The sequence below is a fragment of the Pristiophorus japonicus genome, chromosome 9 (assembly GCF_044704955.1).
Source record: "Pristiophorus japonicus isolate sPriJap1 chromosome 9, sPriJap1.hap1, whole genome shotgun sequence".
NCBI lineage: Eukaryota > Metazoa > Chordata > Chondrichthyes > Pristiophoridae > Pristiophorus > Pristiophorus japonicus.
Genome location: NC_091985.1, coordinates 73435557 through 73461802, shown reverse-complemented (window position 1 = coordinate 73461802; position 26246 = coordinate 73435557). Strand labels below are relative to the sequence as shown.

The 26246-nt window shown below is 45.3% G+C and overlaps 1 protein-coding gene across 1 annotated transcript in view; it reads left to right on the top strand.

Annotated features, from left to right (window-relative positions):
• Window positions 1-15855: 15855 nt before the first annotated feature.
• kctd3 (potassium channel tetramerization domain containing 3) overlaps window positions 15856-26246 on the top strand; it is a 92783-nt gene continuing 82392 nt past the window's right edge. The window contains exon 1 of the mRNA XM_070890973.1: window positions 15856-16113. Coding sequence (XP_070747074.1) covers window positions 16043-16113 — 71 coding nt within the window. The 5' untranslated portion in view covers window positions 15856-16042. The remainder of the gene's footprint in view (window positions 16114-26246) is intronic.

Below are 26246 nucleotides of genomic sequence, written 5' to 3'. Positions count from 1 at the left end.
GAACCAGTGCGCCCTATGGACGACAAACTGATCCTCCTCAGCGAATTCAATGCCAGGGTTGGCAAGGACACAGCCCTCTGGAGAGGCGTGTTCGGCAGAGAGGGGGTAGGGAAAACCAACTCCAGCGGTACCCTGCTCCTGACAAAATGCCTAGAACACGACCTTGTCAACACTAACACGTTCCACTAGAGGGACAAGTACAAGGCATCGTGGCAACATCCTCGCTCCAAACACTGGCACCTGCTCGACTATGTCATCGTTCGAGCCAGGGATCGCAAGGATGTGCACATCACCTGCGCCATGACAGGCACTGATGACTGTTGGATGGATCACCGCCTAATCCGTTCCATCATTAACATCAATATAGCCCCAAAGCGACGACGGCAGCAGAAGCAGTGCCGCAAAAAAATCAATGCCGGGCACTCAAAGGCCCAGCTAAGAGAGCCCTATGCAGCCAGCGCCTCACTGCTAACCTGGTGACCCTTGATGACCCCGAGACGCAGAATGCCCACAGCGCTTGGTCTGCCCTCCAGGCCACCATACAAGTGCCTGCGAAGAGACGCTCGGTCACTCAACCAGTAAACACCAGAACTGGTTTGATGAGAATGACCGGGAGATCCAAGAGCTAATAAATCGCAAGCTCATGGCCTTTCTGAACCTAAAACAACAACCCAACTCGGAGCAGCAAAGCAGCATGACAGACGGCTTCAGGTCGAGGTGCAACAAAAAACCTGCAACCTAAAGAATAGATGGTGGATGGAGAAAGCAAAGAAGATTCAGCAGCTGGCCGACAGCCATGATGTACGAGGATTCTTCACCGCAATCAAGACTACCTACGATCCAAACACCCAAGGCCCCACCCCACTGCTGGACAAGAACAGGGTGACACTCATCAAGGACACTGAGGCAGTCAGGACCCATTGGAAGGAGCACTTCAAAGATCTCCTTATCCGAGACTCTGCCTTTACTCGAGTGTCCTCAACTCGTGTTACCCGCAGCATGTTACCCGCCACCATGTCAGCAAAATCCCAGCCCTGCATGAGGTAGAAAAGGCCATCCATCAGCTCAAGAACAACAAGACAACAAGTGCAGATGAAATCCCCGCTGAGGCACTAAAGAATGGCGGAGAGGCACTATTGGCATGAATGCATGACCTTCTCTCTCTCATCTGGAAGGAGGAGAGCATGCTGGGAGATCTCAGAGATGCAGTAATCGTGACTATCTTTAAAACAGAGAACCAGTCCGATTGCGGCAACTGCAGAGAAATCTCCCTGGTATCAGCCACTGGGAAAGTCATCGCTAGAATCCTCCTCAACCGTCTTCTCCCTGTGGCTGAGGAGCTTCTACCGGAGTCACAGTGCGGATTTCGTCCACTATGGGGTACAACAACTGCAAGAGAAATGCAGGGAACAGCACCAATCCCTGTACATGGCCTTCTTTGACCTCACAAAAGCATTTGACACTATCAATCGCGAGCGACTATGGAACGTCCTCCTCCATTTCAACTGCCCCCAAAAGTTGTCGCCATCCTCTGCCTGCTCCACGACAACATGCAAGCCGTGATCGTGACCAGCGGATCCATCACATTTCCAATCTACGGCCGGACCGGGGTCAAGCAGGGCTGCGTCATCGCACCAACCCTCTTCCCGATCTTCCTCGCTGCAATGCTCCACCTCACACTCAACAAGCTCCTCGCCGGAGTGGAACTAAACTACAGAACCAGTGGGAACTTGTTCAATCTTCGTCATCTCCAGGCCGGTTCCAAGACCGTCCCAACCTCTGTTGTTGAGTTACAGTACCCGGATGATGCTTGTGTCTGCGCACATTCGAAGACTGAACTCCAAGTCATAGTCAACATATTCACTGAGGCGTACGAAAGCATGGGCCTTACCCTAAACATCTGTAAGACAAAGGCCCTCCACCAACCTGACCCCGCCACACAGCACTGCCCCCCCAGTCATCAAGATCCACGGCGCGGCCCTGGACAAGGTAGACCACTTTCCATACCTCGAGTGCCTATTATCAGCAAGGGCAGACATGGGCGATGAAGTTCAACACCGCCTCCAGTGCGCCAGTGCAGCCTTCGGCTACCTGAGGAAAAGAGTGTTCAAAGATCAGGCCCTCAAATCTGCCATCAAACTCATGGTCTACAGAGCTGTAGTGATACCCGCCCTCCTATATGGCTCAGAGACGTGGACCATATACAGTAGACACCTCAAATCGCTGGAGAAATACCACCAACGATGTCTCCATAAGATGCTGCAAATCCCCTGGAAGGACAGATGCACCAACGTTAGCGTCCTTGTTCAGGCCAACATCCCCTGCATTGAAGCACTGACCACACTTGACCAGCTGGGCGGGCCACATTGTTCGCATGCCTGACACAAGACTCCTAAAGCAAGCGCCCTACTTGGGACTCCTACACGGCAAGTGAGCCCCAGGAGGGCAGAGGAAATGTTTCAAGGGCACCCTCAAAACCTCCTTGATAAAATGCAATAACCTCACCGACACCTGGGAGTCCCTGGCCAAAGACCGTCCTAAGTGGAGGAAGAGCATCTGGGAGGGTGCTGAGCACCTCGAGTCTTGTCACAAAGAGTATGCAGAAAACAAGCGCAGGCAGCGGAAGCAGCGTGCGGCAAACCAGACTCCCCAACCAACCTTTCCTTCAATTACTTTCTGTCCCACCTGTGACACAGATTGTAATTCCCATATTGGACAGTTCAGTGACCTAAGAATTCACTTTGAGTGGGAGCAAGTCTTCCTCGATTTTGAGGGACTGCCTATGATGATTGCCTCATTAACGAACCCAACTACAAAAAGGGAAGAGTGATATAATGAACCATACGCTGCTACCATGACCTGAATAGAGTACAGCATTGGCATCCTGAAGCAAAGGTTCAGATGCTTGGATTGATTGAGGGAGAGCTGCAGTGCAGCCTAGAAAAGGTGTCCAATATTTTTGTAGCTTCCTCTCTTTAACATAACAAAGGGACATCACCACAGAGCAGGTTGCAGATGACACACAGCAACAGCCATTCATCCAAGAACCATAAATCTATTTGGCCACTAGTGTGGATAATCAGCCAGAATGATAAAGTAATCTCGAATAGAAGATATTTTCAGTGAACTGCAAAAGCTCAAGTCATTTCCATATGTGCTCAACACCCCAGACAAATAAAGCATAATCTCCATTGGCTTGAACCTAACATCAGGACCTCTGAATTTACTACTTCTTCTTCTTAGGCAGTCCCTCGGAATCGAGGATGACTTGCTTCCACGCTAAAAATGAGTTCTCATGTGACTAATGAGTCTAATGCAGGACCTATAGTCTCTGTCACAGATGGGGCAGACGGTGGTAGAAGGAACGGGTGGGTGGGGTGTTTGGGATGCCGAGCGCTCCTTCCGCTGTTTACATTTGGTTTCAGCTTGCTCTTGGCATAGAGACTCGAGGTGTTCAGCGCCTTCCCAGATGTTTTTTCTCCACTTTGTGCGGTCTTGGGTCAGGGATTCCCAGGTGTCGGTGGGGATGTTGCACTTTTTCAAAGAGGGATATCATCATAATCAGTCCCTCGGAATCGAGGAAGACTTGCTTCCACTCTTAAAATGAGATCTTAGGTGACTGAACATTCCAATACGAGAGCCACAGTCTCTGTCACAGGTGGGACAGATAGTCATTGAGGGAAGGGGTGGGTGGGACTGGTTTACTGCATGCTCTTTCTGCTGCCTGCGCTTGATTTCCGTATGCTCTCGGCGATGAAACTTGAGGTGCTCAGTGCCCTCTCAGATGCACTTCCTCCACTTGGGGCGGTCTTTGGCCAGGGACTCCCAGGTGTCAATGGGGATGATGCACTTTATCAGGGAGGCTTTGAGTGTGTCCGCTGCCCACCTTTGGCTCGTTTGCCACGAAGGAGCTCCGAGTAGAGCGCTTGCTTTGGGAATCTCGTGTCTGGCATGCGAACAATGTGGCCTGCCAGCGGAGCTGATCAAGTGTAGTCAGTGCTTCAATGCTGGGGATGTTGGCCTGGTCGAGGGCGCTAACGTTGGTGCCTCTGTCCTCCCAGGGGATTTGTAGGATCTTGCGGAGACATCGTTGGTAGTATTTCTCCAGTGACTTGAGGTGTCTACTGTACATGGTCTATGTCTCTGAGCCATACAGGAGGGCAGGTATTACTACAGCTCTATAGACCATGAGCTTGGTAGCAGTTTTGAGGGCCTGGTCTTCGAACACTCTTTTCCTCAGGCGGCCAAAGGCTGCACTGGCGCACTGGAGGCAGTGTTGAATCTTGTCGTCAATGCAAACTCTTGTTGATAAGAGGCTACCGAGGTATGGGAAATGGTTCACGTTGTCTAGGGCCACGCCGTGGATTTGATGATGGGGGGCAGTGCTGTGCGGCGAGGACAGGCTGGTGGAGGGCCTTTCTCTTATGGATGTTTAGGTCGACTATGTCCTGGAGTTCAGCCTCTGTATGTGCGCAGACGCAGGTGTTGTCTGCGTACTGTAGCTCGATGCCAAAGGTTGGGGTGGTCTTGGACCTGGCCTGGAGACGGCGAAGGTTGAACAGGTTCCCACTGGTTCTGTAGTTTAGTTCCACTCCAGCGGGGAGCTTGTTGACTGTGAGGTGGAGCATGGCAGCAAGGAAGATTGAGAAGAGGGTTGGGGCGATGACCCAGCCCTGTTTGACCTCGGTCCGGACGTGAATTGGGACTATAATGGATCCATTGCTAAGGATCACAGCCTGCATGTCATCGTGGAGCAGGCGGAGGATGGTGACGAATTTTTGGGGGCATCTGAAACGGAGGAGGACACTCCATAGACCCTCGTAGTTGACAAAGTCCTTTGTAAGATTGAAGAAGGCCATGTATAAGATGTTCCCTGCATTTTTCCTGCAGCTGTCGTACTGCTAAAATCATGTCCATTGTGCCCAGTAAGGGGATGAAATCCGCATTGCGTCTCCGGGAGGAGCTCCTCGACCACAGGGAGAAGACGGTTGAGGAGGACTCTAGCGACGACTTTCCCAGTGGCTGATAACAGGGAGATTTGTCTGTAGATGCCGCAGTCGGACTTTTCCCCTTTTTTAAAGATGGTCACAATTACTGCATCTCTGAGATCTCCCAGCATGCTCTCCTCCCTCCAGATAAGAGAGATGAGGTCATGTATTCGCGCCAACAGTGCCTCTCCGGCATACTTCAGTGCTTCAGCAGGGATTCCATCCGCTCCCGTAGCCTTGTTGTTTTTAAGCTGTCTTATGGCTTTTTCTACCTCGTGCAGTGTTGGGGTTTTACTGAGGTGGTGGTGGGTATCATGCTGTGGGATGGAGTCAAGAACACTCGAGTCAAAGACAGAGTCTCGATTGAGGAGATCTTCAAAATGCTCCAGCGGGCCCTGACTGTCTCGGTGTCCTTGATGAGTATTTTCCTGTTCTTGGCCAGCAGTGGGGTGGGGCCTTGGGTGTTTGGACCGTAGGTGGCCTTGACTGCGATGAAGAATCCTCGCACATCATGGCTGTCGGCCAGCTGCTGTATCTCCTGTGCTTTCTCCATCCACCACCTGTTCTTTAGGTCCCGGGATTTTTAGTGGACCTCAGCCTTGAGCCGTCTGTAATGGTGCTTTGCTGCTCCAGAGTTGGGTTGTTGTTTAAGCCTCAGAAATGCCCTACGCTTGCGATCTATTAGCTCTTGGATCTCCTGATTATTCTCATCAAACCAGCCCTGGCGTTTCCTGGTTGAGTGACCGAGCATCTCTTTGCAGGCACTGGTTATGGAGTCCTGGAGGTCAGACCAAGTGCTGTGGACATTCTGCATCTCGGGGTCACAAGGCACGTCAGGTTAACTGTGAAGCGTTGACTGTATAGGGCTCTCTTAGCTGGGTCCTTAAATTCCCCGGAACTGACCTTTTTGCGGCACTGCTTCTGCTGCCCCTCCGCTTTTGGGCTATGTTGATGTCAATGATGGATCGGATTAGGCAGTGGTCCGTCCAGCAGTCGTCAGCTCCTGTCATGGCGCGGGTGATGCACACATCCTTGAGATCCCTGGCTCGGACAATGACATAGTCAAGCAGGTGCCAGTGCTTGGAGCAAGGGTGTTGCCACGATGCCTTGTATTTGTCCCTCTGGCGGAACAAGGTGTTGGTCATGACAAGTTCGTGCTCTAGACATTTTGTCAGGAGTAGGGTACCGCTGGAGTTGGCTTTCCCAACCCCTCTCTGCCAATCACGCCTCCCCAGAGGGCTGTGTCCTTGCCGACCCTGGCATTGAAGTCGCCAAGGAGGATCAGTTTGTCATCTGCAGGGACGCGGGACAGGGATTTTGAGGTTGGAGTAAAAACCCTCTTTGGTCTCATCTGTTGCATCGAGTGTTGGCGCATTGATTCCAGGATAGGGTGAGTCGAAGAGTCTTGAGGCATTCGTTACCCCCGCAGGGGGAGTCTTTGAGGCGACTGACCAGCTCGTTTTTGATGGCGAAGCCGACTCCGTGGAGGCGGCGTTCTTCCTCTGGTTTCCATTTCCAGAAGAAGGTGTAACCTCCACCTTGTTCCTTGAGCTGGCCTTCTCCTGCCCAGTGGGTCTCGCTTAGGGCGGCGATGTCGATATCAAAGCGTCTTAGTTCCCAGGCAACTATGGCGGTGCGGTGTTCCGGCCTGTCGCTGTTGGAGTTGTCCATGACCTGACATTCCAGGTCCCCAACTTCTTGTTAGAGGAGTGGAAGATTCCTGTGCACGAGTTCTTTTAACGTGGGATTATCGTTGCACATCGACTACCACACGGGCTTAGCTGAGCAAGGTCTTGATCCAGTAGCAAGGAGGTCCAAGGCGACTGGAGACCAGGCACTGCTGTATGGGCCTAGTTGCTTACGGCGAGATGTTGGCTGCAGGCTTGGTGCTGAGTAGTGCCCTTGATGGCAGCATTTCTCACTAAGTACTTTAATTTGCCTATTAGCTTGGTGTTTGACGCTTGAGGCATTTCACGGGCTTCAAGTCAAACACATTGTGATTGTAGCAATGCAGACTGTCCTGGTAAAATATAGACATACCATTGCATTTACAAATTAGATGAACAGTTGCCAGAAAGCTCCCACTGACTGGTGTGGTACATGCTAAGAGCGCACTGTGCACATTTAATTAGGCTTGACCCCGGAAGTTGCAGCAGGAGTAGTGTCAGGCATATGTGATTATTGTGAGCACAAAGCTCACTACCCATGTTCTCACCAATTCTGTGATACTCACTGAAAAGTAAGGTGAAGCTCATATCTCCTTGGTAAAACCATGTTCTGACTTGCCTGAGAAAATAACTACTTTAAATGGAGAAAAGATTTCCTCAAAACAAAAATTATGATTTTCCAGCACAGTATCCCTCATCCACGAATCTGACATGCAGAGAAAGATTATTGCTGATAGTCTGGAAGGCAACAACAATAAAACAAAAATTATAATTATGGGCTGTTCTAAGAAGATGCAAGCAAGTTTTCCTAACATTTGGAAGGATTTGGAGAAAAATTCTCACTACAGTCGTTATATAGATGCAAGTTATTGTTGTTTGTGTTTGATTTTAGAAGCTGGACTAACATGGGCCAAACCGTCAGAAGAAGCAAGAGCTGAAGGTTTAACTTGTCGAGGCGGACCCCTGAGATTTGTCAGCTTTGGCTCAGTGGTAACACTCTTGCCTCTGAGTCATAAGGTTGTGGGTTCAAGTGTCACTCCAGAGACTTAAGCACAGAATCTAGACTGACATTCCAGTGTAGCATTGATGGAGTACTGCCCTGTCACAGATGCTGTCTTTCAGATGAGGTTAAACCAAGACTCCATCTGTCCTCTCAGGTAGATGTAAAAGATGCCCTGGTGCTATTTTGAAGAAGAGCAGGGGAGTACTCCCTTGATTATCAGATTATCTGGTCATGATCACATTGTTGTTTGTGGGACCTTGCTATGTGTAAATTAGCTACTGTGTTTCCCTACATTACAGCAGTGACTATGCTTCAAAAATAATTGGCTGAGCTGGTTTGGGACATCCTGAGGTTGTGAAATACACTATATAAATGTACGGTCTTTCTTTGTTTACTTAACCTACTGAGGGGAATTAATTGCCAACAATAACTCCTTTATACTGTCTTCCTTTAAACCATGTGACAATAGAACCATATTATTTTGCAGTGTATCCTGTAATATAACCAATCAGTATAATTTCGGTGCTATTTTTGTCATCAAGATTTATTTTGTTTTTATTAAAATTGTTTAGATGATTAATAGATCACATTACACAGACAGCCATATAAACAGGCAGCCGCTTACATTACTGATATTTGTCATCGGGATTTACTGCACAGCACCTTTAAGAGGCATGAGCTTATACTGCAGTCATTTATTCATGCGGTTGTACAATATAAAAAGGACTGTCTTCATGAGAAAGTGACAAACTTTTTGTTTGAGGAGGGAAATGAGTTATGCTTCTATTTTCATCTTGACAATGTCACACAATTGCACGACATTGAGGGATTTTAACATCTTGGCTCGGAATTTACAGTCAGCAGCGAAGTGAAAGCATTCACTGCTGGCCATGAAGTATGCTTCGCACAAGGATCTCATGAGCACCCGGGATTAAGAAATGTGGGTTTTCCTACATTCAATTTAAATCAACGATAGTTAATGGGGATTCCATTGTGCGAACTGCTGTGATGTCAACAGGCTGTCGATAGCAGACAACTGGTTTAGCCATTCACTGCCAGATCTGGTTGGACCACATAAAACATTATTGGGTCTTGCTGTTGTCTGCCAAGATTGCTCACTATTCCAGAATCATTCTAGAATGCAAAGATAAACCCCAGATTCTATTCTCCACTGCTAATCATCTTTTTAAACCCCTCTCCCTAGTCTCCGTCCTCACCTACGACAATAAGTGTGAGGAGCTCTAATTTGCATCAAGTCCCTGTGCTCGCTGACCTACATTGGCTCCCGGTTAAGTAATGCCTCAATTATAAAATTCTCATTCTTGTTTTCAAATCTCTCCATGGCCTAGAACATAAGAACATAAGAAATAGGAGCAGGAGTAGGCCATTTGGCCCCTCGAGCGTGCTCCTCCATTTAATATGATCATGGTTGATCTGATCTTGGGCTCAGCTCCATTTCCCTGCCCGCTCCCCATAACTCTTCACTCTCTTATCGCTCAAAAATCTGTTTATCTCCACCTTAAATATTATTCAATGACCCAGCCTCCACAGCTCTCTGGGATTGAGAATTTCACAGATTTATGACCTCTGAGTGAAGAAATTCCTCCTCATCTCAATTCTAAATGGGCGACCCCTTATTCTTAAACTATGCCCCCTAGTTTTAGATTCCCCCATGAGTGAAAACATCGTCTGTGAGAATTCTGCCTTTTGATTGGCTGCTTAGACAACAATAAAACAACAACAAATATTTATATAGCACCTTTAACATAGTAAAATATCCGAAGGCACTTCACAGAAGTATTATGAGACAGAAATTTGACACCGAGCCACATAAGGAGACATTAGGACAAGTTATCAAAAGCTTGGTCAAAGAGGTAGGTTTTAAGGAGCGTCTAAAAGGAGGAAAGAGAGATAAGGAGGCGTTGAGGTTTAGGCAGGGAATTCCGAAGCTTAGGGCCTAGGCAACAGAAGGCATGGCAACCAATGGTTGAGCGATTATAATCGGATGTTCAAGAGGGCAGAATTAGACGAGTGCACATATCTTTGGGGGGGGGTGCTTGTGGGGCTGAAGGAGATTACAGATATAGGGAGGGGAGAGGCCATGGAGGGATTTAAAAACAAGGATGCGAATTTTGTAGTTGAGGCGTTACTTAACCGGGCGACAATGTAGTCAGCGAGCACATGGGTGAAGGGTGAGCAGGTCTTGGTGCAAATTAGAACACGGGCAGCCGAGTTTTGGATCACCTCAAGTTTACACAGGGTAGAATGTGGGAGGCCAACCAGGAGTGTGTTGGAATTGTCAAGTCTAAAGGTAACAAGGGCATGGATGAGGGTTTCAGCAGTGGATAAGCTGAGGCAAGGGTGGTGACAGGCGATGTTACGGAGGTGCAAATAGACGCTCTTAGTAATGCCACAGATATGTAGTTGGAAGCTCATTTCAGGGTCAACTATGACACCAAGGTTGTGAACATCTGGGTCAGCCTCAAACAGATGGTAGGGAGAGAGATGGCGTTGGTGGCTAGAGAACTGATTTTTTTAGCGGGGGCCAAAAACGACTTTGGTCTTCCCAATGACAGCGAAAGCTGCCAGTTTGCCATCATCCCGACTGCAAATGAGGGGTTGTGGAGATGGCCTTTGTATGTTATTTTACAAACATGCCAACTTCTTTTTAACTATGAAGAAAATTGTCCCATAGGATTGACAGAAATTAAAAAAAAATAGATTGGAAGTTTAAAAAAAGGGTGAAAATATAGATCCTGATGGTGATGTTTCGAAAGGAAAATAAAATAAACTCTGTAATATGGAGCTCCATCTAATGGACTACTGTGGTAATGCAACTACTGGTGTATAACAATAAAAGTGTCATGTGACAAGTCACATGATGACAGTTTCCAGTAAGAGTTATCTTGTATAGTCTGTGTGTTTGTGATGTCGTAAGGAATATATCACATTGGCGACGTAGGACAGGATAACTGGATTCCCTAGCTGAAATTTTTCTTTGTGGATGATCCAGCCAAACAACTGAGAGACTTTGAGAGGTTCTTTGTTTTGCAGCACAGCTAAAAGTCCAAGGTAAATTACAAGCATAGTATTGACATTGCGAGAATCCAGATGGTCGCTATATCTCGACAAGTTGACAATAATAGGGTGCTTGGATGAGTTCTATCCTGACGGAGAGACTTTTGCAGCGCATGTGGAGCGGCTAAAAATGCTTTTCACCGTGAATAGTATCGTCGAAGTCCCCAATGATAAAAACCCTAACCGGGTGGTTTTAGAAAGAAAATGGGCTATTTTCTTGACTGAAGCAGGTCCCGAGGTGTATGAAACCCTGAAAAATGTGCTTGTTCCCATCAAGCTGAAGAACATGCCACTGACAGAGATTCTCAGCACTACAGTCCTGAGCCCCTGGAAATTGCTGAAAGATATCATTTTGGAAAATGAGATCACAAGAGTATCAGTGAGTACATTGTAGCTTACTGTCATTTCGGAAACTTTCAGAACCAAGCACTGCATGCCCACTTTGTTTGTGGGATGAAAAATAAAGCAATCAGAAGAAAGTTGTTGACAACCCCTAACTTGACTTTTGATTTAGCTTGTCAGACAGCTGTGTCGATTTATATGGCCGATCAATGCTCCCGAGAATTTCACACCATTTCCAGTCATCAGATAACCGAGATGAATCATCTGCAGGTTAAAAGTAAAAGGCAGTTGGGCCCCAAGGCCTCAGCTACTGGCCAAGGTAACAATGCATTGAAGTTGTGCTATTGGCGTGTGGGACAAAACATTGCTCAAAGCTGTCCATATGTAAAGGCAGAGTGTTTCATCTGCAAGAAAACTGGACATCTTGTGAAGGCATGCCAACTGAAGAGTAAACCAACTTTCAATGCCAAAAGTAGAAATCACCAGACACTATATAGAATTGAAGAGAAGCAACAGAATGAGGAGTTTCTGGAGATACGTGTCATCAGGAGCACAAGGGTATCTAACAGCAATTCGAAAAGTATCATCATCCAAGTAGATGTTGCAGGAACCAAGATACCAATGGAAATCAACACTGGTGCATCTGGAATCACTATATCTCGACAAGTTGAGTGATTTTCCACTGGGAAAGTTGAAGATAGAGCTGTGAGGCTACTCGAGAGAAAATCCCTGTGTTAGGACGTATGACCATACCAGTGAAATACAAGGATAAGTTTCAGAGCTTGCCTATCTTAATAATGGCAGGAGATAAGCCGGCCTTCATAGGTAGAAATTGGTTGGGATCACTGAAGCTGGATTGGAATGAGATTTTTCGTGTTGAAATGAGATTTACATCGAAGGATGATGTCATCAAGCTGTATCCGAAGGTATTCTGTGAAACAGACAGTCCGATCCAAGGTTTCAAGGTGAATGTCAGGGTACAGAAGGACACTGGACCAATGTACTGCAAGCCACGTCCCAAACCATATGCACTCAAGGAGAAAGTAGAGCAAAAACTCAAAAGACTAGAAACTGAGAACATTATCTCTAAGGTAGATCTAAGTAATTGGACTGCACCCATTGTTGTACCTAAATCAGATGGTAATGCTGATGCTATGTCCAGGTTGCCATCCCATCACAAATTACACCCAATAGTGAGGAAGTGTTCTATTTTTCATACATTGATGAACTGCCAGTCACAGCTGAAGAGATTGGTAGAGCAACCAAACGTGACCCAGTTATGTCAAAGGTGTATGATTACATAGCAAATGGCTGGCCAAACCAAGTATCAGAGAAAAATATTCATCCATACTTTGTTCGTGAGAATGAATTATCAGTGGATAAAGATTGTATTATGTGGGGTGCAAGAGAAGTTATTCCAGATAAGTTCAGGTCCAAATTATTAGGAGATCTTCATAACCAACACCTGGGAATGTGCTTGACCAAAAGTTTTGCACGCAGTTACTTATGGTGGCCAGGTCTAGATAAAAATATAGAGTACATTGTTAGTCAGTGTACAACATGTCAATCGATAAGCAAGAAACCACAATCAATACCATTACAGCCATGGAAATGGTCTCCCAGCGTGTGGCAAAGGTTACATGTAGATTTTGCTGAGCGAGAAGGACAACAATTGTTCATTGTGATTGATAGCCATTCGAAGTGGGTAGAGGTGTTTTCGATGTGGAAAATAACAACAATTTGCGAAGATTGTTTTCTTCATATGGCCTCCCAGAAGAAATTGTGTCTGATAATGGGCCACTATTTTGTTCAGAAGAGTTTGTACAGTTCATAAGAACATAAGAAATAGGAGCAGGGGTAGGCTATTCAAGCCTGCTTCGTCATTCAATATGATCATGGCTGATCCAATCATGGACTCAGGTCCACCTCCCTGCCCACACCCCATAACCTCTTATTCCCTTATCGTTTAAGAAACTGTCTATTTCTGTCTTAAATTTATTCAATATCCCAGCCCCCACAGCTCTCTGAGGCAGTGAGTTCCACAGATCCACAACACTCTGAGAGAAGAAATTTCTCCTCATCTCAGTTTTAAATGTGCAGCCCCTTATTCTAAGATTTTGCCCTCTAGTTCTCGTCTCCCCTATCTGTGTAAACATCCTCTCTGCGTCCACCTTGTCAAGCCTCCTCATTTCGATAAGATCACCTCTCATTCTTCTGAATTCCAATGAATAGAGGCCCAACCTACTCAACCTTTCCTCATAAAACAACCCCCTCATCTCCAGAATCAACCTTGTGAACCTTCTCTGAACTGCCTCTAAAGCAAGTATATCCTTTCCTTCATGAGCAGAAATGGTGTGAAATATACCAAGGTTCCACCGTACCACCCAGCTTCAAATGGTGCAGCACAGCGCAGAATAGTACAAATTGTAGAACATGCCCTCATCAAGCAAATGTTGAATCCAAATCCAAAGAAATGGCAGTTGTCGTTGGATCACAAACTAGCAAATTTTCTAATTACTTATCGTAATACTCCTCATACAACTGCTGGTAGAACACCAGCAGAGTTATTTCTCAAACGACAGCCACGAAACAGGTTCTCATTGTTAAAGCCAAACTTGGCACAGTTAGTAGAAGAGAAAGAATTAAGACAGAAAGAGAATCATGATAGAGGTAGAGTAAGAGAGAGAAAAGTGTGAAATTGAATCAGAAGGTGAGAGTGAAGAACCTTCACCATAAATGGTTAAAATGGTTACCAGGAAGAGTAGTGAAGATATGTGGTCCTCGCACATATTTGATCAAGATGTTTGATCATGGAAAAATTAGACTTGTTCACATTGATCATATTTTACCTACAGATGTGGAATGAGTTGAAAGTTGGAATGATTCGATTATTTCTGATGAGTCAGATAGTCTTGCTACAAGTAGAGTACCAGTAGCAAATCCTACAAGTCCTACTTGATGAACCGATTGGCGGGAAAAACTCACAGTTTCTCTCTCAGATCTACTATACAATCCCACACCAAGGGGATCTGGATATGGTACATGCTTCACCCTAGAAGCGCAAGCATTGCTTGGTACTCATGGATACAGAAGGCCTGGGTGATATTGAGAAGGATGATCAGAAGAACGACTGCTGGAAAACACCATTACGTTTCCGATCTAACAGAGCTAATCAAAGTGAAGGCCAATGATGAAGATGACGATGATGAATAACTAGACTTGTTGAAGTTCTCTCTGGCCTTTGTTTGGGCAGTGCGGGATTTCATCCTGGAACTGAAAATCAATGGCCAGGATGCCACAGCAGATGGACAAAAGAGCTGAATTCCAGAGGTGAGGTGAGAGTGACTGCCCTCGATATCAAGGCAGCATTTGACTGAGTGAGGCATCAAGGGGCCCTAGTAAAACTGAAGTCAATGGGAATCAGTGGGAAAACTCTCCACTGGCTGGAGTCATACTGAGCAGAAAGGAAGATGGTTGTGATGGTTGGAGGTCAATCATCACAGCCCCAGGACATCGCTGCAGGAGTTCCTCAGGGCAGTGCCCTAGGCCCAACCATCTTTAGTTGCTTCATCAATGACCTTCCTTCCATCATTAGGTTAGAAGTGGGGTTGTTTGCTGATGACTGCACAGTGTTCATTCCATTCGCAACTCCTCAGATAATGAAGCAGTCCATATCCGCATGCAGCAAGACCTGGACGACATTCAGGCTTAGGCTGATAAGTGGCAAGTAACATTTGCGCCACACAAGTGCCAGACCATGACTATCTCCAACAAGCGAGAGTCTAACCACCGCCCCTTACCATTCAATGGCATTACCATTGTCGAATCCCCTACCATCAACATCCTAGGGGTCACCATTGACCAGAAATTTAACTGGACCAGCCACATAAATACTGTGGCAACAAAAGGTGCTCAGAGGCTGGGTATTATACAGCAAGTGTCTCACCTCCTGACTCCCCAAAGCCTTGTAGATGGTGCAATCTACAAGGCACAAGTCAGGAGTGTAATGGAATACACTCCACTGGCCTGGATGAGTGCAGGTCCAACAACACTGAAGAAGCTCAACACCATCCAGGACAAAGCAGCCCACTTGATTGGCACCAACACCTTAAATATCCACTCCCTCCACCAGTGGCGTACCATGGCTGCAGTGTGTACCATCTACAAGATGCACTGCAGCAACTCACCAAGGTTTCTTTGACAGCACCTCCCAAACCTGCGACCTCTACCACCTAGAAGGACAAAGGCAGCAAGCACATGGGATCAACGCCACCTCCACGTTCCCCTCCAATTCACACACCATCCTGATTTGGAAGCATATCTCCGTTCCTTCATCATCGCTGGGTCAAAATCCTGGAACTCCCTCCCTAACAGCACTATGGGAGCACCGTCACCACACGGACTGCAGCAGTTCAAGAAGGTGGCTCACCACCACCTGCTCAAGGGCAATTAGGGATGGGCAATAAATGCTGGCCTTGCCAGTGATGCTCACATCCCTGTGAACGAATAAAAACAAAATATTTTGTTATGATTACTTCTTCATTAAGGAGAGAGAAGTGTAACATAGTGCTCCACCTAGTGGACTACTGTAGTCATGCAATTACTGGTGTCACAAGTCACACGATGAGTTTCCAGCAAGAGCCATCTTGTGTAGACTGTGTGTTTGTGATGTGGTAAAGAATACATCACAAACACAAAAGTGAAGGAAAGCGAAAAGGCGGAGAGGGAGCACAGCGCGGATCTGCAGTACATGCCGAGCTGCGGGCGGGGGCGCCATTGAGCTGTGACGTCGCTAACAGAGGGAGACGGCGCGGCGCGGCGCGGAGCGAGGCTGCGGTCTGGTGGAGCGGAGCGGGAGCGCCTGGGCCCGGGGAGGGATGCTGCGTCTGCTGGCGCCGTGATGTGCAGCGAAAGTCGGGCGCTGGCGCCGTGAGCCGAGGGGCCGGGCTCAACGCGGTCGGAAAATGGCGGGGAGCTGCAGCAACTTCACGGCGGCAGCCGGAGAGATCATCCAGCTCAACGTGGGCGGCACCAGGTAACAGGGAGCCCGGCACCGGGCAGTGCGCGGCCCGAGTCCACACGGAGGCGGCTCGGTTCGGGTCACACTGAGGCCGCGCCGCGGGGCAGAGCGCTCTGCGACCGGCATCTCGCCTCTCACTGGGTGGCACTCGGTTATTAATCCTCGTCACCCTCATCCTTCTTCATTAGATCCTCATTAAAACTTGCATTGTGCCTCGGCAGGCTGACGCGAGTCTCCCAAGGGTGTTCAGGACTGGGTGGTGCCTCTGTCCCTAGCTCAAATAGTTGCACTAATCTTTAACCCTTTGACGATTGAAAGACCAGGCCAGCATCACCAGTTAGCAACAAAAAAAAATGCACTTCAAAATAGTTAAAGAAAAAAAATGATATTTCAACAATTATAGTGGTTCTGTACAATTTCCTGGTTGCTAATGACTACTATATTGTGGAGTTTAGCGTCAAAATTGCACCACAGGAGGAATGCTACACCTAACTCCATTTTCAGAAAGAAGTTGAGCGATGAGGCAAGTGCTGATGGGGATAAATGGTACCAAACTTTTAGAAGGGAAGCATTAAGGAGGAAAAAATGGAATGCTTCCTGGAATACACTTTTTTGTTATTTCAAAATAACTATATACCAGTTGGAATGAATTGGAGAGAGGAGGTGACAGATGTCTGACAAAGGCAACACATATCGGGTATGACAAAAAAAGCTATCTACAAATATAAAGCGATGTGTAGATGAGGGAATGACTATAAGAATGGTTTTAGGGAGGCTTAGAAACTGGTTAATAAAGCCAATGTAGACAAAAACAGGATTGCTGAGAATATTAAAAATGGGTCAGGAAAGCACTTGGATTCTAGAGGTGATATATAGAACGATTAAGGAATGACAGGTATTCTAAATTAATTCTTGGTGTCTGTTCATGGATGAAACTTAAGAAAGTCTTCCTATTGTTGGGTGGAATTTCTGGGGCAAGATGATGAGATTCTAAGAAAAATCGATGTAGCCAATAAAGAGGTGATGGACAGGCTGAAAGCATTGAAGGAAGCCAATATTTTGGGTCCAGACAGATTGCATCCTAAGGTATTTAAGGAAGTAGTTAGAGAAAATGGACAATTATAGTGAGTATCTTCAGGGGATCCTTCGAGCAAGGGTCTGTTGCTGTAATGTCTGTAAGCTTGTAATGTTTGTAGCTCCACACTGTGGATGTGGACGTATTGTGTACTGCAACTGCAGAGTTAATAAATAAACAGAACCAGGCAGATTCCGGAGGCTTCCGAGAGAGCTGCCTGCCATGTAGAAAGCTGTGTGTGCTGTGCTCTGTGAAGATATTACATTTGGCGACTGAGATGGTATTTTTCGGATGATTTAAAGCTTAAATTTTGTTGGTGAAGGATTCAGCCAGCCAGCCAACAGAGAGACTTTGGAAGTTTCTGTCTTTGGAAAAAGCTACAAAAATCCGAGGTAAAATACAGCACACAGTGTGGACAGCTAGAGATTAAAATGGCAGGTGTAATCGGACATTTGGGGGAATATAGACATGACCGGGAACGTTTTAAAGTGTATGTGGATCGGTTAGAAATGTAGTTCACTGCAAATAACATAATCGAAGTTCCAGACAATGCAGTCCAGAACCGGGGCTGTGTTGGAACGTAAGAAAGCGATCTTATCGGAGGTGGGTCCACATTGTTCGAAACCCTTGTAAATCTGCTTGTGTCTGACGAGCCAAAGGACACAACGCTTAAAGAGATTTTAACGAAGCTGGAGCAGCACTATAATCCCAAACCGTTAGAAATTGCTGAAAGCTATCGTTTCGGGATTCGGCATCAAAAGGCTGATGTAAGTATCAGTGATTACATCGTAGCATTAAAAAAGCTATCGATGCACTGTAATTTTGGAAACTTTCAAAACCGAGCATTACGGGATCGTTTTGTTTGTGGGGTGAAAAATGATGCGATCAGAAGGAAGTTATTGACGACGGATGACTTGACTTTTGAGATTGCTTGTCAGGCAGCGAGGTCGATGGGCATGGCCGAACAATATTCCCGAGAATTAAATGATAATTACGGTCGTCAGTCAACCCAGGTAAATCATCTGCAGTTTCAAAGTAAAAGATGGTGGGGGCCCAAAGTCTCAGAAACTGGAAATTCTAACAGAGCGTCGAAGTCGTGCTATAGGTGCCTGGGACAACACATTGCTCAAAGTTGTCCATACGTGAAGGCAGAGTGTTTCTTCTGCAGGAAGACTGGGTATCTTCCGAAGGCATGCCGACTGAAGGGTAAACCAGTTTTTAAAGCTATGAGTCCAGCGTTCAAAGCTATGTATAGAAATCACAAGAGATTACATAGCATGGAAGAACAACAACAGGACGAGGAGATGTTAGAGTTACATGTCATCAGGAGCACGAGGTTAACGGACAGCGATTCAGAAAGCATCAAAATCCACATGAATCCCGCAACATTTAAGATACCAATGGAAATTGGCATGGGTGCATCCGTGAGTGTAGTACCGGAGTCACTGTACCTTGACAAATTGCGTGATTTCCAACTGGAGAAATCCAAGATAGAGCTGCGAGGCTCCTCGGGAGAGAAAATTCCTGTGGTAGGTCGTATCACCCTGGTGGTGAAATATAAAGATCAATTTCAGAATTTGCCTCTAATAGTAGTGAAAGGAGACAAGTGTGCCTTACTGGGAAAAAATTGGTTGAGCTCACTGAAGCTGGATTGGAGTAAGATTTTCTGTGTGGAAGCGAGATTTTCATCAACGCTTGAGGTTATCAAGAAGTATCAGAAGGTGTTCTGCGAATCTGGCAATCCGATCCAAGGCTTCAAGGCGAGTGTCAGACGCTAGATCGGTTTACTACAAGCCACGTTCCGTACCATATGCACTCAAGGAGAAAGTTGAGCAAGAACTCAAAAGACTAGAGACTCAGAACATTATTTGTAAGATAGATCGATGTAATTGGGCTACACCCATTGTTGTTGTACCTAAGTCCGATGGTAAGGTAAGATTGTGTGGTGATTATAAAGTAACTAAACCAGGTTCTAGAGGGTAATGTCCCTAGTACATTGCCGAATATAGAAGATTTGCTCACAACACTGACGGGTGGTCAGATCTTCTCAAAACTGGATCTTACAAATGTCTACTTTCAGCTTGAACTAGATGAGGAGTCCAAGTCATGTTTGACTATAAATACTCATCAAGGCCTATATCAATTTAATAGGCTACAATTTGGAGTGTCTTCCGCCCCTGCCATATTCCAAGGGGTGATGACCGAGATTTTGCAAGATATTGAAGGGGTAGTATGTTATTTGGATGACATACTCATTTCAGCACCAAATAGGCAAATTCATCATAACATAATGAAGTCCTCAAATGGCTAGAGAAGCACAGAGTACGAGTGTCTGCTCGTAAATGTAAGTTATTTAAAAACTCAGTGGAGTACTTAGGGTATAGGGTAGACAAAGATGGTTTACATCCGATCAACGAAAAACTGGATGCAATCAGAAATGCACCCACTCCCAGGAATGTCACTGAACTTCGTTCATTCTTGGGTCTATTGAACTATTATGGGAAGTTCCTACCAAATTTGGCTACAGTATTACATCCACTGAATGAACTTTTGAAAAAAACAGGTCCATTGGAAGTGGTCAAAAGAATGCGATACAGCATTCAAGGAGTGTAAAAGCAAATTGGTAGAGAGCACCATGTTAGTTCACTATGACATATCTAAGGAGATTAAGCTAGCATGTGATGTCTCTCCATATGGAGTTGGGGCAGTGATCTCCCATGTATCATGTAGTGGGGAGGAGAGACCAATTGCTTTTGCTTCACGCACTCTCAGTGCCAGTGAGAGTAATTATGCGCAAATTGAAAGGGAAGCTTTGGCATTAATTTTTGGGATCAAGAAGTTTCACACATACTTGTATGGTCGTAAGTTGACCATCGTTACAGACCATAAGCCCCTAACAGCAATCCTCCATCCAAAGTCCCCAGTTCCAACATTAGCTGCAGCCCGAATGCAGAGATGGACTTTGATTTTGTCAGCATATACATATGATACTGAATACAGACGATCAGCTGATCATAGTACTGCTGATGCAATGTCTAGATTGCCTTCCCCATCACAAGTTACACCCGAGAGGAAAGAAGTGTTTTATTTTTCATACATTGATGAACTGCCAGTCACAGCTGAAGAGATTGGTAGAGCAACCAAATGTGACCCAGTGATGTCAAAGGTGTATAATTATATTGCAAATGGATGGCCAAACCAGATAACAGACAAAGATACACATCCATTCTTCATTCGTAGGAATGAATTATCAGTCGATAAAGATTGTATCATGTGGGGTGCAAGAGTGGTTATACCAAATAAATTGATGTCCAAATTATTAGGAGACCTCCATGACCAGCACCTGGGAATGTGCGTGACCAAGAGTTTTGTACGCAGTTATTTATGGTGGCCAGGTCTTGATAAAGATATAGAATACATCGTGAGTCAATGTACGACATGTCAATCGGTAAGCAAGCAACCACCATTTGTACCATTACAGCCATGGAAATGGCCTCCCAGGGTGTGGCAAAGGCTACATATTGATTTTGCTGAGTTAGAAGGACAACAATTATTCATTGTGATTGATAGCCATTCGAAGTGGGTTGAGGTGTTTCCAATGTGGAAAATAACAACAAAACATTGGACATTTTACAAAAATTATTTTCTGCATTTGGCCTCCCTGAAGAAATTGTTTCGGATAATTGACCACAATTTCGTTCAGAAGAATTTGCATAATTCACAAACAAAAATGGTGTGAAACATACCAAGGTTCCACCATACCATCCTGCTTCGAATGGTCCAGCAGAGCGCACTGTACAAATTGTAAAACGTGTCCTCATAAAACAAATGTTAGATCCAAATCCAAGGAAACAACAGTTATCACTGGATCACAAATTGGCTAATTTTTTGATTACATATCGAAATACTCCTCATACAGCTACTTACTGGTAGAACACCAGCAGAGTTGTTTCTCAAACGACAGCCACGAACCAGATTCTCGTTGTTAAAACCAAATTTGGCACAGTCCGTAGAAGAGACACAATTTGAGACAGAAAGAGAATCATGATAGAGGTAGAGTAAAAGAGAAGAGTGAAATTAAACCAGGTGGTGAGAGTGAAGAACCATCACCATAAATGGTTAAAATGGTTACCAGGAAGAGTGGTGAAGATATGTGGTCCTCGCACATATTTAGTAAAGATGTTTGATAATGGACAGGTTAGGATTATTCATATTAATATTTTACCTACAGACATGGAAGGAGTTGAAGGTGGGAATTATTCAATTATTTCTGACACATCAGATAGTTTTGATACACCAGTAGCAAATCCTAAATCCAATGTACTGGAAGCAAATCCAGGAGAGAATCAGAATGAAAGTCTGAGTTCGAGTCAGGAAAACAAAGAACCTGAAGTTAGTGAGTTCAAATGAAAATCAAGGAAATTCCGTGGAGGAAAATGTTCCTCGGGATGAACCTCGAATGAGTTTAGATTCAACACCATGTTTGGAAGGTTCTGTTCGAGAGCAAAGGTATCCTCTTTGAAACAGAAAACAAGTGGTAAAGTTAAATTTGTAAATATGGAAAAAAAAGTTTATATCCTGTTATGTATAAACATGAAAGTTATGTATGATGCTTGTTATAATAACTTCTTCATTAAGGAGGGAGAAGTGGAATATCTGTAAGCTTGTAATGTTTGTAGCTCCACATTGTGGATGTGGACGTATTTTGTACTGCAACTGCAGTGTTAATAAATAACCAGAACCAGGCAGATTCCGGAAGCTTCCGAGAGAACTGCCTGCCATGTAGGAAGCTGTGTGTGCTGTGCTCTGAAGATATCACAGTTGCTGAGGATTGGAGGGAAAGGAATATGAAGCTAATCTATAAAAAGGGTCAAAGATAGCCCAGAGAACTACCGACTAGTAAATCTGACTTCCATAGTAGGGAAATAACTGGAGTGCATCCTGAAGGAACAAATAATGAAAAACATGGAGAAATACAGAACTATAGGAAGGAGTGCGCCTTCATGGAAAGGAGATTATAGCTGACAAATGAGTTCTTTGAGGCGATAGCAAAATTCTGTGGTTATTTATTTAGATTTTAGCAAAGCTTTTGATACCGAGCCATGTAGGAGATTTGTCCAAAAGGATGGAATCCATGGTATATGGGGTGTGTTTCTAAAATAGATCACAAATTTCCTGAAGTAGAGGAAGAAAAGAGTGGTTGTACAGGAAGTTGGATCAGCCTCAAAAGAAGTAACTGGTAGGGTGCCTCGGGGATCAGTGCTGGGCTATTGGGTTCATAATGTACTTATAAATGACTTGAAATTTCTCCAAGTTAGCAGATGATATTTAACAGGTGTACCAAACAACTGCTAACAGGCTGATCCCCTTGCAGCACCTTTCATTTGGTATCATTGGTATTTATTTGATACAAGTCATCCTCATGAGATGACTAATTATGTATGATACTACTGTACTGTATAGAATATTTCTGTTGGGCTGCAGAAACAGTTAGTCAAAAGTGGGTGTTGTTTAAAGGGACATTGTCATCATGCCAACACATCTTGCAAGATGCATTACCATGTTCCATATAGAGAGTGTGCAATGATGTGAGTGGTGGCACAGTGAAAGAAAGACTTGCATTTATATCGCTCCTTTCACGACCTCAGGATGTCCCAAAGTGCTTTACAGCCAATGAAGTGATGCCATAACATTGGTGATCATATGTGGAACAGCAAATTATTCAAAAAAATCATTTTCCTGGAACTGGATTGCACAATAGGTTAGACACTGGGCTTTCTTTCTAGCACTCCATTTCAAATCCAGACCAGACCAGAAAGTCTCCTTAGTCAGCAGGCTTTAAGAAATTAAGTGTGAAATTAAGTTTGGCATTCTTAATCCAGTTCCTCATGGGCTTAGGCCTGTGGGATAAAATTGTAGAATTGGACACTAATTGGCCATCTTACTTAGAAGCAACAGGAAAGCTCGTGTGGGAAATTTCACTCTGATGCAGCAGAGGTGCTCTTCTGAGGCTTGTTGGGGCAGAGTAGAGAGAGCTTTATACATCTAGCTAAGCATATATGACCTTGCTGGTGACACTGGGTGCCTCAAATTGGAAGAGTTCCAATCCCCAATACTAACATCCCTCATCCCACAAAAATAAAAGTGTCATTTCTGAAATGTTCCATTAAAATAATCATTAGAAACCTTTTCATTGCAACAGCTACGTGGTTTACACAATGCAGACTTTCTCAACTAGCCAACATGGCAGTGTGCTCCGAACATAAGCTGGATCTACTGGAAAGTACCACACTGTTTTGGTACTGGTTAATGCATGCTGGGGAGCTTGGCATGTGTGCTGAGTTGCTGAAAAAGCCTGTCATGATTATTGGGAGCTCGCTGAATAAAGTCATCTCCCTTGCTGTAAGCACTGCCTAGTGTTCAATGGAACATTTTGATAAAGGTTTTTACATGTAACTGAACCCTGCAGCTGATGGGAAGTTGTTTCAATGTATCTATTTCTCTAGTAATCTAAAAGTAAATTTGTTAAATGGACACATTTCAATCATGGAACAGCATGTTCTGAACACACTGCTGCAACAATGCCATGTGGTCAGTTGAGAAAGCTTGCACTGCTACAGACAGTGTTACAAACTTGAATGATGTTTTCTAAATTTTCTGTTAAAAAACAATTAGATTTTCTGAAAAAATAATTTATAGTTCCAGACATGAACCAATGCAGTAGCGCTGCTCCAGTGTTAAGACTGGGTGAAAACTGGTTTAAAAAGCCTGATTTTCTTAGCAATTGAGGACTGCAGTTTAGTGTTGTGGGTCTCGCTTCTAACATGGAGTACAGTTGTTGAAGATATGGAAGGAAAATATATATTTAGTTTCCAAAACTAAAGTAAGTAATGCATAATAAAAGTTAAAAACCGGTTTTGTAGAAGGAATAAGGATAAAAGAGTCAAACACATTTTGTAAAACTGATTTAGATTCTTTTTTAATCTGTAACTATTCGTAACATCTCCGTGACTGTTATAATAGGGAATATTTCAGTGTTGTAGTGTATAAAAAATGCTTGGCCCAAAAAGTACATAATTCCTCGCAGCTGTTGGCAGTCCAGCAGTTAAAATCATGGCCGGATTTTCCAGGGACTATGACTGCGTACGCACAGCGACGCAGTCGTCGGTGCCCTACAAGTTCCAGGTTTCCGCATGTGCGAAAACCCAGAACTTGCAACCTATCATGTGAATCGTACGAATCCGAAGGAATTCACTGATGCAGGCTATTTGCCCAACTACTGCACAGTGAATGCCCAGGAAACTCTTGCGCCTGGTAAAAGTAGGCGTAAGGCCTTCATTTACCAGCATAAGGGTTTAAATAAATATTAAAATACATTTTTAAAAATCATTTAAACATTCATAACCCATTAAAATTAGTTTAGGTTATTTAAAAAAAATCATTTTTGTTTTAAATGTTTAAATTGTATTTTAATTTTTTAAACGTTTTGTGTGACAATTTATTTTTTAATGTGATTCCTATTATGCTTATGGGGATTTTGTACGTAAATGGAATCCCCATAAGCATAATGGGAATCCCCCTTTTTGACAGGTTGGGCCGGCCCACGAGATCCCAGGGTCGCTTGCGAACCGCATGCACCTTGGGATACGTGGGCCTTTACACAGGCATACACCTGCAGGCCCAGGAGCGCGAGTCTTCGTAGGTCCAGGGCCATCGGGTAAGTATGGATATTACTTGCGGTTTGGAGGCTTTCCTCGCGGGAAGCCTCCGACCGCAATTTCAGGTCCTGTACTACCATTTTAATGTATATTCAGTTATCAGGTTGGATCGGAACCGTAGGGAAAAACTGATCGTACATATTTTATGATCGGTGACTGGCATGTCTGTGTCCTTCAATTTTGAGGGGAATTCAGGTAATCTGGAAGTTTTGATACTTTTTATATATTTTTTTCAAATAATAATACTGCAGCGTTGCAGTAATTTCCCTGGATTTAGATTTCCATAAATGTAAATTCCCTTTATGACTTTAAAAGACTAAAAATCACAAGAGTATTTTACCAAATAGTTTTGCTTCAACCATTTATTTATGTAAACCTTGGGTGTTGATGCTATGGTCTGCAGCCAGATCTGGCTTATCTGACCTGTGAAGTCCCACCAACTCAGTTTTTGTTTGTGCTTATGGGCTAGAATTTCCAATGGCTTGCCGCCCAGTTTCTGGGCAATATTGGCTGTAATCAGGTGGGTGAAAATTTCCTTACCTGAGTTACGCCGGCGGTTTTGAAGTATCGCTGGGGAGCGGACAGCCGGCGTGCACCATCCTGAGATCGCCCTGGTGTGATATTTGGGTCAGCAGTGACCCGTAGGTAAATTTTAAAAAAACGCCCACGAGGATCAGCAGAGCTGGGCGGTAGGTGTGTAGCTCTTCAAGGAAAAGGTTAGTAATTGGTTTTTTACTAATTATTTTAAAAATGTGTTGTGATTTAGTTTTAAAGGGCCCAAGTTTCGGGCTGCACTGGACCTGGACGCCCGTTTCTCGCGCCCGAAAGTGCGCCTAAAAAATACCTGCAGATTCTCCGGCTCCCAGTAGGTCATTTGGAGCTCGGCGCAGCGCAGCACGAGCTGTGGGGGGGGGCGGAGCCAGGTCCCTGCGCTGAAAACAGTGCAGTAGCTCCAGGCGCCCGAAACTGTGTGGGAGGGGCCCGAAGCACGCAGCCCCTAGCCCTGGCCGAATGGCCTCACTGGGGCTGCGAGGATCAGGCTGCACCTCCCTCGTCCAGCTCCTGCTCTGGCTCCAGCTGGCTCTCTCAACCCCCCACTCCAAGCTCCCACTCCGAGGACTCCCGCTCCCCCCGGCCAACTACCTTTAACTCCTTCGGCGGGGCCCGTCTGCCCGGCATCTTGCTGGAGGCGGGCCCCGCCCGAAGTCTTGGGCCCGGCTTCTTCACGTCAGCCGGGCCCGTTCAGCCACCTCCCTCTCCCACTCCTCTCCTCCTCTTCCCTCCCTCTCCTCTCCCTCCCTCCCTCCCTCCCTCCCTCCCTCCCTCCATCTCCTCTCCCCTCCCTCCATCTCCTC